The sequence below is a fragment of the Sminthopsis crassicaudata genome, chromosome 3, assembly GCF_048593235.1.
Source record: "Sminthopsis crassicaudata isolate SCR6 chromosome 3, ASM4859323v1, whole genome shotgun sequence".
Lineage (NCBI taxonomy): Eukaryota > Metazoa > Chordata > Mammalia > Dasyuromorphia > Dasyuridae > Sminthopsis > Sminthopsis crassicaudata.
In genome coordinates, this window is record NC_133619.1 from 237387562 (window position 1) to 237404538 (window position 16977).

Sequence of the window (16977 nt, forward strand, 5' to 3'; positions counted from 1 at the left end):
TACTGGACAACGGACAACTAATAGAGATCTGTAAGAACAAAACTGATTTCTAACACCTGTTGGTTTCCCTTTATCTCGTTAACTCTCAGTTCTCTTCTCAGGGCAACTCCTGCCTCCAGACACTCAGAAAGAAGCAGATGCCATTTTAATGCAAATCTGCTCTAGACTTAAGCCTTAGAAGACCCCAGTCTCTGCCCTGATTCCGCGCAGGAGGAACTGCCTTCTCAATACCACAGAACACCACAAGGGTTGACTCTGCCCCCCAGTGTCCTGCTCCCTGGTAGGAATTTGAGGTCTGGCTCTGTTTCCCTTTTATCTCAGGACAGCCTGAACACCCCAGGGGCCAGTAAGCTGGGTAGGCTATGCTGTTCCTGTGCACCCTGACTCCTTTCACCTCTCCCCCATAAAGAGTGGGGAAACTAGGAAGGAAAAGATTCAGGATCTTTGCTTATTGAATAACCAACTCTCTCCAAGAAAACTAGCAGTCCTATATTTTCTTTTTCTTAAATGAATTTAAGTCTCAACTGTTTAAGGGGGGAAACTGATGATGGTTGGGGTCCCTTTAGGATTCCTTTCTGATTGCCCAACCCATGACTGACCTTGATTCACAAATCCTGGTCAAAAGGCACCCTTTGAATATCTGGCCCAGCCCCCACCCTCAGCTCAGCTTCCCCCAGCCCCCACCTGATCTGAGCTAACTGAAAAGTCCTCCAGAACTTAGGGGTACCACCCCTCATCTTTTGGGTATAAAAGAGGCGAGCCGGACCGCCCTCATTGCAGGAGCCCTCCCAGCCAACACATGGTATTCTTCCAGCCATGTACAGCAACCTTCAGCCCTGGCGTCTTTCTAACTGAACTTTACTTCCAAATTTCTACAATAAACCTTTTATTTATTTATTTATCAATTTAGGTTTTCGGGCCAGTAAATTCATTTTACAGGGAACACTGCACCTCATGGGATTATCTATGCGCCAAGAAATGGGGTTCCCCCTTTCCTTTCCTTCATTAATATCAATCCCATTGAAATGGAAAGACCCATTTAATTCTAAGATTGTCTCAAATTCAAATTGTACAAATTTCTTGTTTGTATCTCCTAATTAGATGAAATATATTTAAACTACTAGGTTGCTTGCTGAATTGTACAATTTGTAATTTCAGCTCAAGCTGAAACCCAGCTTATAGATAGTCTTGGAACTCCACCCACTAGCCCCCTTCAGCTTATAGCAAAAGCTCCTATTATAAAAGCCAATCTAAAATCATCTCTTTGCAGAAGTCCTAATGCCAAGGAAACCTCTGCCTACTGGGATAACGTTCTCTTCCAGCGCTACCCTCTCTTTACCTTCACCTGCTTCCCTAATGAGACAGTTCCTTCCAGCAAGCTGGGCATCTGCTGCAACAAAACAACATTATTTTCCCATATTTCCCATACATTTTGATTCTTCATCCCAATTCTTCCTAAATAGTAATCTTCCTGGGATACTAGATGCCTCTCTGTCAGGATTTCTAACCTTATTTCCCAATGCCAGTAATAAACCTCTTTTATCAATCTAGCTTTTTCGGGTTTGTAAATTCCTTTACAGAGAATCTCTGCACCACCAAAAGGGAGTTCCTCAAAACTCCCCACCTTTGTGCCAAATCCCAAGGGGGTATAGGGAAGTCAAACCTCTCCATTTGGTTCCCTGAACCCTGAACTTGCCACTAGCCATTATCATTTTGATAGCCCAAAGGGTTACCAAACTGTGCATACCATTTAATCCAATAGTGTCTCAGTGGGTCTGTGTTCTAAAGAGATCATAAAAAAAGGGAAAAGGACCCATTTGTGCAAAAATGTTTGTAGAAACTCTTTTTGTAGTGGCAAGGAACTGGAAATTGAGTGGATGCCCATCAGTTGGGAAATGATATATGAATGTTATGGAATATTATTGTTCTATAAGAAATGATCAGTAGGATGATCTCAGAAAGGCCTGGAGAGACTTAAATGAACTAATGCTGAGTGAAGTGAGTAGAATCAAGAGAACATTGTGCAGAGCAACAAGAAGATTATGTGATGATCAAATGTGATGGACTTAGCTCTTTTCAATAATGAGGTGAAGAGACCAGTTCTAAAAACTTGTGATGGAGAGAATCATCTGCATCCAGAAAGAAGACTATGGGGACTGAATGTGAATTACAACATAGTATTCTCACCTTTTTTGTTGTTATTGTTGTTTGCTTATTTGTTTTTTTCTTCCTTTTTTTCCCTTTTTATCTGATTTTTCTTGTGCAGTATAATAAATATGGAAATATATATATAGAAGAATTGCACACTTTTAAACTATATTGAATTATTTGCTATCTAATGGAGGGGAAAGGAGGGAAGGAAGGAAGAAAAATATGAAACACAAGAATTTGCAAGAATGAATGTTGAAAACTATCTTTGAGTTCATTTTGAAAATTAAAAAGCTATTATTATTTAAAAAAAAACAAAAAACACTGTCTTCAAGAGTTGCTTAGAGCAATAGGCTCAGTGACTTTCCCAGGGACACATTGATGTTTTGAGGCCAGCTCTCTACACACTACACAATATTGCCTTTCTGGGTAAAGATAAATGGGGAAACTGGGAAGTTATGGAATAGAAAAAAAGAACATGATTGCTATTAGAATACACATGTTGGAATTTCAGGTCCATTATTTATGATCTTGGGCAAATCATTTAATCATCCTTGCTTCTATCTTTCTCATATGTAAAATGTAGGACCTCTAAGGTGACTTCTAGCTTTAAAGGTCTAGGATTCCATGACTTTCTATCCTAGTATAATAAAGGGATTATCTTGCATGAACTGCCCCATTGGCTATGAAAACTCAAAAAACCTGAACTATATACTGATCATAGGGGATTATATACGTATACATTTATAAATATGTATAAGTATAAATAAATATATATATATATACATATGTGTGTATGTGTGCATATAAATATTTCAGAGATCTAGATAGATGTGAGTAACCCTCTGTGGTAATCAATCACACTGTACTGCATTCTCTAAGGAGAACATTATGGCTACCATAATTTTTCTTATCACCCTTCTTATCCTTCCCCCCAACCCCCCATAGCTGATTATTCTTTCCCTAGTTCTCTAGTTTAATCATTAATCCTAAGACATCCTAAGACATTACCAGAACACATTTATGTCATCACATTCCAATTCTCGCCTCCTGCTTCCTTTGGGTCTAACTTGCAAGCTATGTGTACTAGTATTTACTGTCAGCAGCAGTCATAATATCAGCTGCATCTGGGAATGCTTTTGACACATAACAACTTTAGATGGTTGATTCATAACTTTTTTTTTCCATCCTATGACATCGTTTTTCTCCTTCATCAAAAGCAGAACAGAAAAGGTGGGATTTTCATGTTGTTAAAGGTCACAAAGTGTTGTAAGGGCAAAATTTGAAACAGTCCTATTGGCTTTTTTTTTAAATCAATTTGAAGATGTTACATATCCCTAGAGTGGAAAAATGTACAGATGATATAAAACTGTCTAAGAGAAAACAGCAGCAGAATATATACTTTTAGATTGTATGCTTAGGTTAATTTTAGATAAGAAAGCATAAGGTAATAAAGTTATTATATAAAGAGACAGTATGGTATACTGGGAATAGCAGTGTACTGAATCAGAATACCTATGCCTGACCAGGAGATTTAGAAACCTAAATCAGAAGACTCAGGTTCAAATCTTGTCTCTGGCATATCCTATCTATGTGACCTTAGAAATTCAATTTATCTTTCTAAGCCTCAGTTAAATAAGGGGATTGGGCCAGATGACTTCTGGGATTCTTTTTACCTCTAATTCAATGATCCTATGTTTTATTCATGTTCTGCCACTGAATTTACTATGTGACCTTGAATAGATTATTTGTATCCATTACTTCATTTGTAAATTAAGTTGGACTTTATTTAAGTTTTTTTCCCTACTCTGTCACAATTCATACTTATATTATGTGTGTATATGCATATAGAATATATATATATACATATATATATATATAGATGATTTCTTCAATTATTCAACAAATCTGAATATATCATTAACATATGATTGTCCCCATGAAAGGTATAGATCATAACCCATTTATAGCTTCTCTTCCTATGAAATTCTCCAACATGTCCTTTCAACAGTCCTCTAGAGAGAATTCAATAGAGATTTTTGTTCAATTGTTTCAGCATTATAAGAGTGTAAGTATATCATGTAAGCTATTCTCAGAAACAAAATTAGGGAGATTAAGTCACTGGCCCATGGTTTCACAACTATTAAGGGAGGATTTCAAAAGTGGGTTTGATACCTAGTAATTCCTGACTAAATCTAGTACTGTTTTTCCATTGTGTCACCTTGCCTTGGTGGTTTTGGATATTAGAAAATCCTCTGTGCTCTGTATATATACATGTATATACATATATAGGTATGTATAAATATATATATATATATATATGTATGTATAAATCTATCATGTATGTGCCTCCCTCCTTCCCTCATAAATTACATGAATTTATTAGAGGAAAGCCTTTAAGTTCACATTTTATTTTACTAATTCAAATTTTGTTTTATTTTATTATTAATAAGCAGTTTCCCCTAATGCATCATTGGCAGAGCTGAGGATATGTACATAATTGAAGAATGGCTCAATAAATTGGGATACATGAATGAATGGAATGTTGCTGTTCAATTACAAATAATGTGTAGTGGTGAATATATGGGAACATGAGGATATAAAATGAAATAAGCATAATAAATAAATTGGATCTATAGATTACGTAGATCAATTTGTAGATATTATATAATCATAGCTTCATTGGCTCTCCATAAAATTGTTCTTATTCTATTCCATAAAACCTAGCAGAGTTTCTTGATACAAGATTTTGGGAATTTTACCCCTCTTTTTTCTCAAAGGTGTTTGAGGAACAAAATGTAGAGTGAAGAGGAGAAAATAACCAATAGACATTCTGCAGTGAGTACTTTGCAGTGGAAATAATCATCCTTTTAATATTGCAAAGCTTTCCATGGTATGGTTATGAGATACTTGAGTTAAAGCATGATGAGCTACTTCAGTTTAAACCATATTCTTCCAGCAGCATGTCATTATGTTGATGCAGATCACTTGACTGTACACCTGTGCATTTTCTATCTCATAGAGTAGAAGATGGAATAATTTTAAAAAGTTATACAAACACAAGTTGAAGCAAAATGCCCCATAACTAGTGCAGCTATACATTGGGCATTTGTAAAATGATGGAATGAAATATGGTCCATTATTTTAAAATTTTCATTATTTATTTTTCAAAACATTTTTTCTTTTTAAATTTGGAGTTCCAAATTCTCTTTCTCCCCCTTATCTTTACCTGACCCATTGTAAAGGTAGATGACTTGATATTAGTTATATACGTGACATCCTGTAAAACATATTTTCACATTAGCCATATCCAAAAAAAAGTAGAAAGAAATAAAATGAGAAAAATATCCTTCAATTAGCACTAAGAGTTAATGAGTTTTCTCTTTGGAGATGGTCAGAATGTTTTCGTCATGAATCTTTTGTATTAGAGCTTTGTATTGATTAGAATAGTGAAATCTTTTACAGTTGATCATCAGAACATTGCTATTGCTGTGACAGTGATTTGTTATTTTCACTTCATTTTGTATCAGTATGTATAGATCTTATCATTTTTTTTCTGAAATCACCTTCCTTGATTTCTTATAGCATAGAAGTATTTCTTCACAATTATATTCCACAACTTGTTGTTCAGACATTCCCCAAGTAAAGTGCATCTCCTCAAATGCTAATTTTTTGGGGGGAGAAGGGGAAGTAGACCATCCCAACATAATTTGATTTATACTCATTTTTATTATTGTTTTTTACTTGCATTTTGTTTTTTTTTAATTTTTTTTTCTCTTTTTGATCTGATTTTTCTTGTGCAGCATGATAATTGTGGAAATATGCATAGAAGAATTGCATTAAGTTTATCATATACTGAATTACTTGACATCTAGAGGAGAGCATAGGGGAAGGGAGGGAAAATTTTGGAACACAAGGTTTTGCAAGGGTGAATGTTGGAAATTATTTATGCATATGTTTTGAAAATTAAAAAAAAACTGTAATTAAAAAATAGAAAACAAAAAGAAATGAGGCCTTCCTCAGAAATATTGGCTATAAAAATTGTTCCCTTCTTGCTTCTCTTCTAATATTGCTTGCATTGTTTTTGTTTGTATAAAACCCTTTTAATTTAATATATGATGTTTTCTATCTTCTATTTGGTCATAAATTCTTTTCTTTTGCATAGATCTGACAGGTAGACTATTCCTTGATCTCCTAATTTACTTATGGTATTAATCTTTATGTCTAAAGCACAAATCCATTTCTACCTTACCTTGTGAGACATTATCAATGCCTACTTTCTGCCACATTATTTTCCAGTTTCCCCAGCAGTTTTTTTGAATTAGTGAGTTCTTATCCCAGAAGTTGGAATATTTGGGTTTATCAAACAGTACATTACTATAGTCATTGACAATTTTATCTTGTGTACTTAACCTATTCCACTGATCTACCACCCTGTTTCTTAGCCAATACTAACTAGCTTTGATGCTGCTACTTTATATCACAGGTTAGATATGGTATAGCTAGGTCGTCTTCCTTTGCATTTTTTCATAACTTCTCTTGATATTTTCTCCTTTTGTTCTTCCAGATGAATTTTGTTATTTTTTCTAGCTCTGTAAAATAAATTTTCAACTGTTTGCTATGGTACTGAATAAGTACATTAATTTAGATAGAATTGTCATTTATTATGTTAGCTCAGCCTACCAATGAGCAATTCATATTTTTTCTGATTATTTAGATTTAACTTTATTTGTATGAAAAGTGTTTCATAATTGTGTTTATGAAGTTCCTGGGTTTATTACATTCTGATTTTATTTGGCTCTGCCATCACAATATTTGATTTGAGGAATTATTTTAAAGTTGTTTGTAGGGGAATATTGGGAAAGCAGAGCCATATTGATGCCTGTACTCTTACCATCTTGGCTCTGTCCATGATTAAGATTTAAGGAGATGTCATTGGAAAATTAGATCAGTAATTCAAAGCTAGTAGGTCTTTGAGTTGTTTTAAGGAAGCCTATGTAGTTTATCTCTGTACCCCAAAACAGAAGAAAAAAGGCAAGAGAGAAGAGTGCAAGCACATAATCAAGGTGAATGTAAGGATCAAATGAAATATTAGTAAAACACCTTGCAATATCTGGCACATAGGAGGCACTTTCTTTGCCCTATTTTATGCACCACTGTGAAGCATTTGAGTCAAGAATTGTGGATATTATCTACACTCACAATACCCCAGTCTATTAAGTCACAGCAGACAGCCACAAATTGGATATATGGAATGACAAAGATTTAAATGTCTTTAAGTACTTACTGTACTTTAATGGTCTTGTAAGGGATGAAAGTCCTTTATGTTCCTTTACTAATACAAACAGAGAGCAAGAAAAAGATAAGGAGTGTGGGTACACACACATTTATAAAACATGAACTTTCTACTTTGATCTTTGTGCCCTTAAAAAATTTTCATCGTGAAACAGAAAAATACAGAAATGAGACCAAAAAATAAGAAAATGGTGTTGAATGAAAGTGTTTCAGATTAATTGTTGCACTTTTGTTAATGTTTTTAGCGAAGTGCTTCACTTCCTGTTCTAGGAAAAGTGACAGTCATATTTGAGGTCTGTAAAAACAGTCCATCTGGTTTAGTGTTTGGGATGTTTGATATTTCATAGGGAAACACAATCAGTACAAGCTTGATTATATACATTTTTGTTTCCTTTTCCTGTGTGACAGATGTTATTTTCACATAGCTAGAATGTGTTAAGATCATCTACTTATGGTACATAGGAATTAGGTATAAAGAGAACCCAATTAATAGCTAACTTTGCTTTGATAATAGCAGGCAGATGGGTAAAGACTCCAAAATGTTTTTTTTCCAGAGTCAGAGAGTATAAGCTCGAGATTATTAAGTTCCCACTATGTATTAGTGTACCTCATGGGTAGAGTCCTGTGTCACTATGGTCTATTTGATATAAATGTAATGATAAAAAACATTACTTAGGAAAAAAAAACAACAACAACATTATTATGCCTTTTCACTCAACCTTTTGGAAGCTTAAAAGTAGAAGGAAAACATTGTTATTTTTAAACTGAATAACAACAATAATAATTAATTAGCATTTATATTCAGCCTATTATGTATGTGCCAGGCATTGTGCTAAGGAATTCACAAATATCTGATGATACTCATTGCAACCTTGGGAGGTAGGTACTATCATTGCTCTCATTTTACACTGGGGTAAATCAAGGCCAAGAGAAGTTTAATAAGTTGCCCAGGGTCACACAGCTAGTTAAGTGTGTGAGATGAGATTCCAACTCAGGTCTTCCTATCCTAGCCAAGTCACAGTCTATCGCCCAGTATTCTATGCAGTGATTTCCCTTATTTTGTTTTTCGGAAATATGTATGTACCCCCCACAATATGTATGTGTTTGTGTCTATACAGATGTTTGCATATATGCCTATATATCCTTCTAGAACTATCTAATTCCCTTTTCCCATCTTTATTCTCCTCTGAGTTGGATGATCTTTCCTTGAGTGGGATCTGAGTAAGCCTGTATTCTGAACAAGAGGGACAAAGCAGGGGGAATGAGCTTGGGGACAGGAATTGGCTGGAGCATAGGAATTTGGCTCCTGGGAATGAATGGGTGGGTTTCCAAGGCTGCCCCTGCCTCTGAAGGCTGTGGACCCTCATTCTCAGCACCCCTCCAGAAAGGCACTGGCTTGGATTTAGGGAAGAGGATTTTGTTTATAGGCAGGCAGACATCTCTCTGCCTCTCTGTCTTTGTCTTTCTTTCTCTCTGGTTATACATATGCATGTGTATATTTGTATTTTCCATTGAGTCTCCAAGCCTCTGAAAAATTATATAAAAAAGTGGCAATCAGAAACAACTGGGAATTGTTCTTTTCAATAAAGGTGGAAGTAATAAATCATGATAGTCATTTAAGAAGAATATCTTCAGACATCTAGGCTTTTCTTTCATATCACTCAACAATGATGCCTTAATCAAGGATGGTAACAATTAGTTAAATCTCTGTGACCCAAGATGTTCCCCAGAGACTCTCACAAAACAGATGCCAATATTTCATTTTAAATTTTAACTTCTTCACAAACATAGATTTTGTTCCAAGAATCTGAAAGATGTATTGATTGTTGTCATTTCCAAGGGAAGCTAATTTGGTTGTTAGAAATTCTTACCTGTGTATGATTATGAACATAGGTAGCATTGTATATTTTTATTATTTAGTTAGAACTAAAGAAAAACATAATGGATTTTGTGGTCCATTATTCTCACAGAACTATTTTGATAGAAAACTAAATTTTATGACCAAGATATCATAAATACATGATTTTAAAAATCAATTTAAAACTACTATACTACTAATTTTTATTCCTTTGAGTTAGAGTAGCATTTAGCCTAAAGGACATTTCAGAAGACATAGATTACTCCCATACAGGAAAATTGGACTTTAACTTGGAAGGAGGTTCGCATGCCAGTTTTGTTTATTCTCTTGAAAGTACCTTAAACTTCCTGGCCTCATATTCTCCTTAGGTATTAACAACAGGGTTGAAGAAAAGGGCCTTTTGACATGATGCAGTGTTTGGAGTTTTCCAATGTTAGAGGAAAGAAGGCATGCTATATTTTCACTATGTAATTGGGAGCACAGTTTCATTCAGTCTGATAAGCTGAAAGCAAAACAAATAGTTCAGAAAGTTTTTGTTAATATTAAATTTTAATAAATATCTATTGATTGCTTATTCTTGGGGAATTCAGAATACTACTTCACTGACATTTGATATGGTATATAGTTGGAACTTAATAAATTGGGATTGGGACTTTGAGAAAGGGGAAAGAATGTTTCTGATATTCTGTTACACACTTTTCAAATATCTTACTTGATTTAAATTCACTAGAGAACATAAAATTTACTGGTATTTTAGGTATGAATATTCTGTACTCCATATTGAATAATTTTGTGGTTTTGACTATGTCTCATGATCATATATTTATATTAATTATATTTCAGCTTAGCAGATTTTCCTTTTCTTTGATAGCATGTCTATCACCTTATTTTTCCCATTAAATTTTTCAGATAAAAATAAAATTACATTTTCTCTTGAAATCATTGCTTGAAACTTCAGAATTTTCTAACAGGAAATCTATAATTACTGTAAAACAAAAAAGAAAAGGGCTATCAGGACCATCATTGTACCAAAGGAATTTGCATGTAAGTCCTATCAGGAATATAGCCTATCCTTGAATTTCTTTTGGTAAATGACTGACAAATGATGGTGAGAAAGTATATTTAAATTTGTCACAGCTACTAGTATTTATTTATAATAATTGGGCCCCTCAGATTGTTGCTTTCTGTCTCCCCTATGTTTTATGAGAAACATTCATTTCCCTTTGATCATAATGAATAAAATGCTATTTCTATCTTAATGACAGTATTCATTGAAATGAAGAGTGCAAACATAGCATAAGAGAATGGAAAAGAAAAATAATTAAAAATATAAACTGCATCTATAACTGTACACATGAGTAATTCAATTATAGTATAGCGTGCTGATTTTCAGTGAAAGTGTTAGTTTTATTTCAAATACATCATACATTTTTAGATTTAATAAATAATGGTTGTATCTTTCATTAAACTTTAAAAAAAATTATTGTGTTACTATTGTGTACCAGGCCTTTTTGAGAAAGAAATTTGTAAGATTTGGATTTTTTCCACTTATGGTCTTAATTAGATTCCAAAAACTTCTTTGTATATAAAATTTCACTGAAATGATTAGCTGTATTAAAAAAAATCTATATTGTTATATACTTTAAAAAAAGATAAATGATTATATAACTCAATAACATAAGAGAATGTGTAAAGGAAGCATTTATATAGCATATGAGGGACCCTCATATGTAGTGATTCCAGAAAAGCTCCATCAGCTTTACAAAATTCTGAGAGTTAATACCATAATTCTCAAAACTATACCTCTGTGTTTATGACCCAGAGCTGTATTAATCCATAACAAATGACATTTAAATAATATGGCATTAAAACTCCCACAAGATTTCTCTATGCCTACATAGCATTCACTCTCCAACAAGTTAATTCAGAAAATATATGAGATATGGAAATCTACATGAAATTTATACTTGTACCTATCCATAGAAATTGTGTTGTATTGTGACTCATTTGGCATAGCATCTTTTACTTGTTACTGTTATATTCTGTTGATGAACATCATACTATACTTCCTGGATGATATGTTTCTATTCTCTTTTGGGAACTTATCTCTATTAGGAAACTCAGCTCTTCCCATAGGCTTGAATAGTCATAAATCCAGAGCTTCCATCTGCTCAGATTCACTAACTAGAAAGTTTTTTTCCCTGAAAAAACCTGGCCTTATAGCTCTTTAGTTCATACTTAAAGGTCAGTCAAGAGAAACAAAACTGTTTCTCATTTATCCCTAATACTCTAGTAATGATTAAAAATCCATGGCTCAGACCTACTCTATGGAGTTAGAAAGTAACTTATTACTCCCATTTAACCCCTAATTAGTACCCTACCTCTAAATAAACAAATAGTATTTTCTGAGCTTGGCCCAAACACCCCACTGGATTTATGGAGAAGCTAGAGTGATAAAGCTAATTTTACCCCCTACATCCTCTCTTATTAAAATACAAATTAAGTTAAATAAGAACAAAATCTAACTAAGAAAGCAAAACTTAAGCCTTTCAACACATTTTAGCTTTTATATATATCAAAAATAACAAGAAAATAACCATAACTTTCACTACTATTTTGGTCAGCATAAACTTTGCCATCTCCTTATACTTAAATGTGACAGACTGAATTGAGTCAAAGCGATTTTAACCTTTGTTTGTGGTCCATGATGTCTTTGAAATATAACTAGATGCTTTGTTTTGTTTTGTTTTGTTTTTCCAGTGGAATTTTTATTCTGTGACCTGGCTTCCATGAAGTCCATTCGACAGTTTGTTAAGGAATTCAAGGAAAAAAATTATCCTCTTCATGTGCTAATCAACAATGGTGAGTTTTAACCAAATCTCAAATTCGTAAATGATACTGTCATAAATGTTATTGTGAAAGCAAAAGATGGAATAAATCCTTCAGGAAAAAAGTTACCTATCACTTAAATCTAAAATGTTTTTAGTTTTATTTTAAAATTAAAACCATTTTCTTTTTAAAAACTAAATATTTTCTTTGATGTTAATTCATTTTTAATTTTTACATTAAATACTGGCAAGTGTTTTCCTTTTTTTTTTTTTTTTTTTTTAACAAAATTGTTTCTGCTTGCCCACTGTTAATGAGAAATTCCATTCAAATCATCTTACTATTTGCAATAGCATTCAGAAAAGAAAAATGTCACATTCTATATTTTGAGTCAATCACTTAGGAAATAGGTAGCATCCTGCATCATTGGCTTTCTGTAATCATAGTTGGTCATGGTATCAATCAATGTTCCTAAATTTTTTGAAGATATTTTTCTTTAGAAAGTTATCATATAAATTCTGTACTGATCCTTCATACTTAACCATGTTAATTCCTGCAAGTGTTCTCATATTTGTCTGAAACTGTCTTTTCTTAGTCATTTCTTATGATATAAAAAATATTCCATTATGGTTATATATGATAACTTTTTTAGCCATTGCCTAATTGTTGGGCATTAACTAAGTTCCAGGTTCTTTGCTGTAACAAAAAAAGCCCACACTTAGATCTGTCATCTGTATCTATACCTATGCCTATTACATCTATCATCCATATTTATTTTTATCTATTTTTATTTATGTATTCATCCTTTTCCTTTGATTTCTTAGTTTAGGCTTGTAAAGATATTGTTAGGTCTAAAGGTGTGGAGTTCAGTGTCTTTCTGATATCTGTTTAAATTGCTTTCTGGAATATCTGGTGCAATTCATAGTTTTGCTAACAGCATATAAGTATACCTATTTTCCCAAAGCCTCACCATCAATAGCTGATATACTTTTTTGGGGGTTATCGTTGTCAATTTATTGGATGGGGGATAGAACCTCAGAGTTGCTTTAATTTCAGTTTCTCTAATTAGTGTTATTTTGGAACATTTTGTCATTTAGTTGTTGACAGCTTAGATTTCTTCGCTTGGAGGCTATATATCCCTAAATTATAGATATTGTAATTTCAAGTGTTTGTGATATTCATTTATAAAGAATTTTTGCGTAGTCGATTAATAAATGTTTGTTGACCTTTGACCCAGCAGTGCTACTACTGGGCTTATATCCCAAAGAAATACTAAAGAGCGGAAAGAGACATATATGTGCCAAAATGTTTGTGGCAGCTCTTTTTGTTGTAGCTAGAAACTGGAAGATGAATGGATGTCCATCAGTTGGAGAATGGTTGGGTAAATTATGGTATATGAAGGTTATGGAATATTATTGCTCTGTAAAAAATGAGCAGCAGGAGGAATACAGAAAGGCCTGGAGAGACTTACATCAACTGATGCTGAGTGAAATGAGCAGAAGATCACTATACACTTCAACAATGATACTGTATGAGGATGTATTCTGATGGAAGTGGAAATCTTCAACATAAAGAAGAGCCAACTCACTTCCAGCTGATCAATGATGGACAGAAATAACTACACCCAGAGAAGGAACACTGGGAAGTGAATGTAAATTGTTAGCACTAATATCTGTCTGCCCAGGTTACATGTACCTTCGGAATCTAATGCTTATTGTGCAACAAGAAAATGATATTCACACACATGTATTGTATCTAAGTTATATTGTAACACATGTAAAATGTATGGGATTGCCTATCATCGGGGAGAGGGAATAGAGGGAGGGGAGGGGATAATTTGGAAAAATGAATACAAGGGATAATATTATAAATATATATATATATAATAAAAATAATAATAAATGTTTGTTGAGTGAATAAAAAAATACTTAATACAATGAACAAAGCTGATGTTGTCGGTCTCTGCCTGAAAACCTTCATTGCTTGCCCTAGGGAACCCACTTCTATGTCAAGAACAGCTGCCAAGTAAGTGGCTTGTTTAGATCAATTGTGAGGTCCCTGCTTGTTCCTGACCAGATGCTTTTAAATCTTTTTGTGTTTCATATACTCTTTTGGTAATGATGGTGAAGCTTCAGAGACCCCTTCTCATAAGGATTTTAAATGTGTAAAATAAAATCTATAGGAGTACAAAAGAAAATCATTATTATGAAATGCAGTTGTAAAAATATTTTTAAAAAAAGCTTAAGAATGTTTGTTCTAAATCCATAATTCAAAATCTTATTAATCAGCCCCTATCAATCTCTATAGTCTTGTCTGCATCTACTTCTCATAGATCACTGTTTCCATTCAACCAGACTACTTCATATTTTACAAGCCAACCTTATGCCTTCCTATCTTTGTATTTTTTTTTCATCTACTGTTCTCTATGACTGTAACACCTGTCTTCCTTTCCCATATCTTTTCCTGTTGAAATTCTACCTATTGGGACAACTAGGTGGCACAGTGGATAGAGCACCAGCCCTGAAGTCAGGAGGACCCAAGTTCAAATATGGTCTCAGACACTTAACATTTCCTAGTTGTGTGACCCTGGGCAAGTCACTTAACCCCAGCCTCAGGGGGGAAAAAGAAATTCTATCTGTTCTTCAATAACAAGTACAAATACCACAACACTATATCTATATATAATCTTCTTGTACTTACATTGTCTTGTGTTATGATTACTTGTATATTTATACATTTTGTCTTTAATGGTAAATTCTCTGAGTGAGGGATTAGGGTTTCAGTCATTTTTGCATCTCATTCATTTTTTATCCCTTGCACAGAGTAGATATTCAATGAACATTTGTTCAAATAAAATGAATTAAAAGCCTTTCAAACGCTTCAGTTAAATTGATGGAATCTGCACTCTGGAAGATTTCTTAGAAGTACATGAATAATCATGTAGAGAACTCTAAATATTCTTTCTGAATAATTAGCCCAACTCCTGACAATGACATGTTGCATCAGAAGACTGATGCTTTCTGACCTGGTTGGCTTTGACACCTATCTGTTACTGTGATGATATCATGCACATCATAGAAAGTTTGAATTCTCCTCAATGTATGGAAAAATGGTAATTATTCCTCTAGGATGATGTAAAAACTAATGAAAGATAAATACTTTTATTTTGATGTTAAGATGCTTTAAATTTCCCTTTGAATAAATTAATAAAACTCAGGTGACAGAAGCATTTTATTTTATCTTCAAATAGTAGCATTCTTTGAATAAATGCTGTCTTTCAATCTCTCTCTCTCTCTCTCTCTCTCTCTCTCTCTCTCTCTCTCTCTCTCTCTCTAGCAATACTTAGGTGGTCAACACTTGTTGATTTAAAAAAATGATTTAAAATGCAACCTGCAATTTGAGCACTTGAAATAGTCACTATTCTTTATAATCCAAAAATAGCATAATTTCTCACTAAATTTTACTTGATGGTAGAGAATTATGATTCCTGGTTCTTATGTCTCAGGAATCTTTTAAAATCTATGATGCAAGCACAGTGTGTGATACTAACATATCTTAATCTCTGTTTCCTAAAACTGTGCTGCTATTTTGATATGTGTTAGATAGGGAGAGAGAAAAGGACCAGATATAGAATTTCATTGGTTTAGGGAATTCTCCCATGAAGAAACTCCTTTTATCAATACAGTTTGTCGCCTTTATTTTATTTTATTTTATTTTATGTTTACAAAGTATAGAATCAGAAGTTGCTTAGAGTGCTAAAAGTTAAGAGATTTGTTCAGGATTCCATAGTCAGTATGAATTACAGGGGTAGGGCTGAAATTCAGGTTATTAAAGACACTGAAGTGCTTAAGAGAGGGGACTCCACTGTAATTTGCTTTACTCTCCATTTTTGTCACTTAGCACAGTGCCTAGCATGTAATGGATACTTTATAAATTCTAGTTGACCAACTGATGTTGCTTCTCAATATTAGATATGTATTAGAATAAAAGGTTAATGTCCTAAATATCTCTTGCAGATACCATTTTGATAATATAGCACACAGGTATAATTATATGTATACATCCAGCAAGGTGTTCATATATATATATATATATATATATATAGAAATATATATATATATATATATCCTATTGTTAGTTAATCTGTTGTGACTTTGCTAGGCAAAATCATTCACAAAATACATTTTCAAATAAGTCATTCCTTTGTCCAACAACATTTTAATCTTAGCTAGTGTGTCAATTCTGACCTTTTCTGACTGAGATAATGATACCAGGAGGGGCCAGAATAGTAAGTAACTAGAGGCAATATATTAGCCCAAATGAACTGATTTCTTTTTAGATGCAACTAGTGACATATTGCAACTTTTGTGTATCAGGTGATTGGGGACTTAGAGGAGGTGTAGAAAAGGAGAGGGAGGGAAGAGGGCATTAATTTAAAGATCATGAATCTGAAATTTTATTTTTAGTTCTTATAGAATTTAACAAAATATTTTCACTATAAAAGGAATTCACTGTATTTTGCTTTTATAAAGTACTATTATTGCATATGTAAAGGAATCTTCTGTAGGATTTCTTTATAACCCTTAAAAGAAGTGAGGCGTTCTTAGCACTCACTTTTTAATTAAGAATGATATTTTATATGAAAAAAAAATCTGCAGTAAAGATAGTGAAAGGGTCTGACCCTTTTATTGATAATTTCAGTGAAATGAGAAAAAAATACTTTATTATTAGAAAAGCAATTCTCTGTATAAACAAAGATTGCATATTTACTTAACTAGATTCTAATTTTTTTTTTAGAAAAAGAATTCTACCTATGTGGCCATTACTTGAACTTTGATACCCTTAAAGGC

The 16977-nt window shown here is 33.3% G+C and overlaps 1 protein-coding gene across 2 annotated transcripts in view; it reads left to right on the forward strand.

Moving 5' to 3' along the window:
• Positions 1–16977, forward strand: part of DHRSX (dehydrogenase/reductase X-linked) — a 346627-nt gene that overhangs the window by 207376 nt on the left and 122274 nt on the right. For both annotated transcript variants that reach the window (XM_074300237.1, XM_074300238.1), the window contains exon 4: positions 12062–12163. In XM_074300237.1, coding sequence (XP_074156338.1) covers positions 12062–12163 — 102 coding nt within the window. The remainder of the gene's footprint in view (positions 1–12061; positions 12164–16977) is intronic.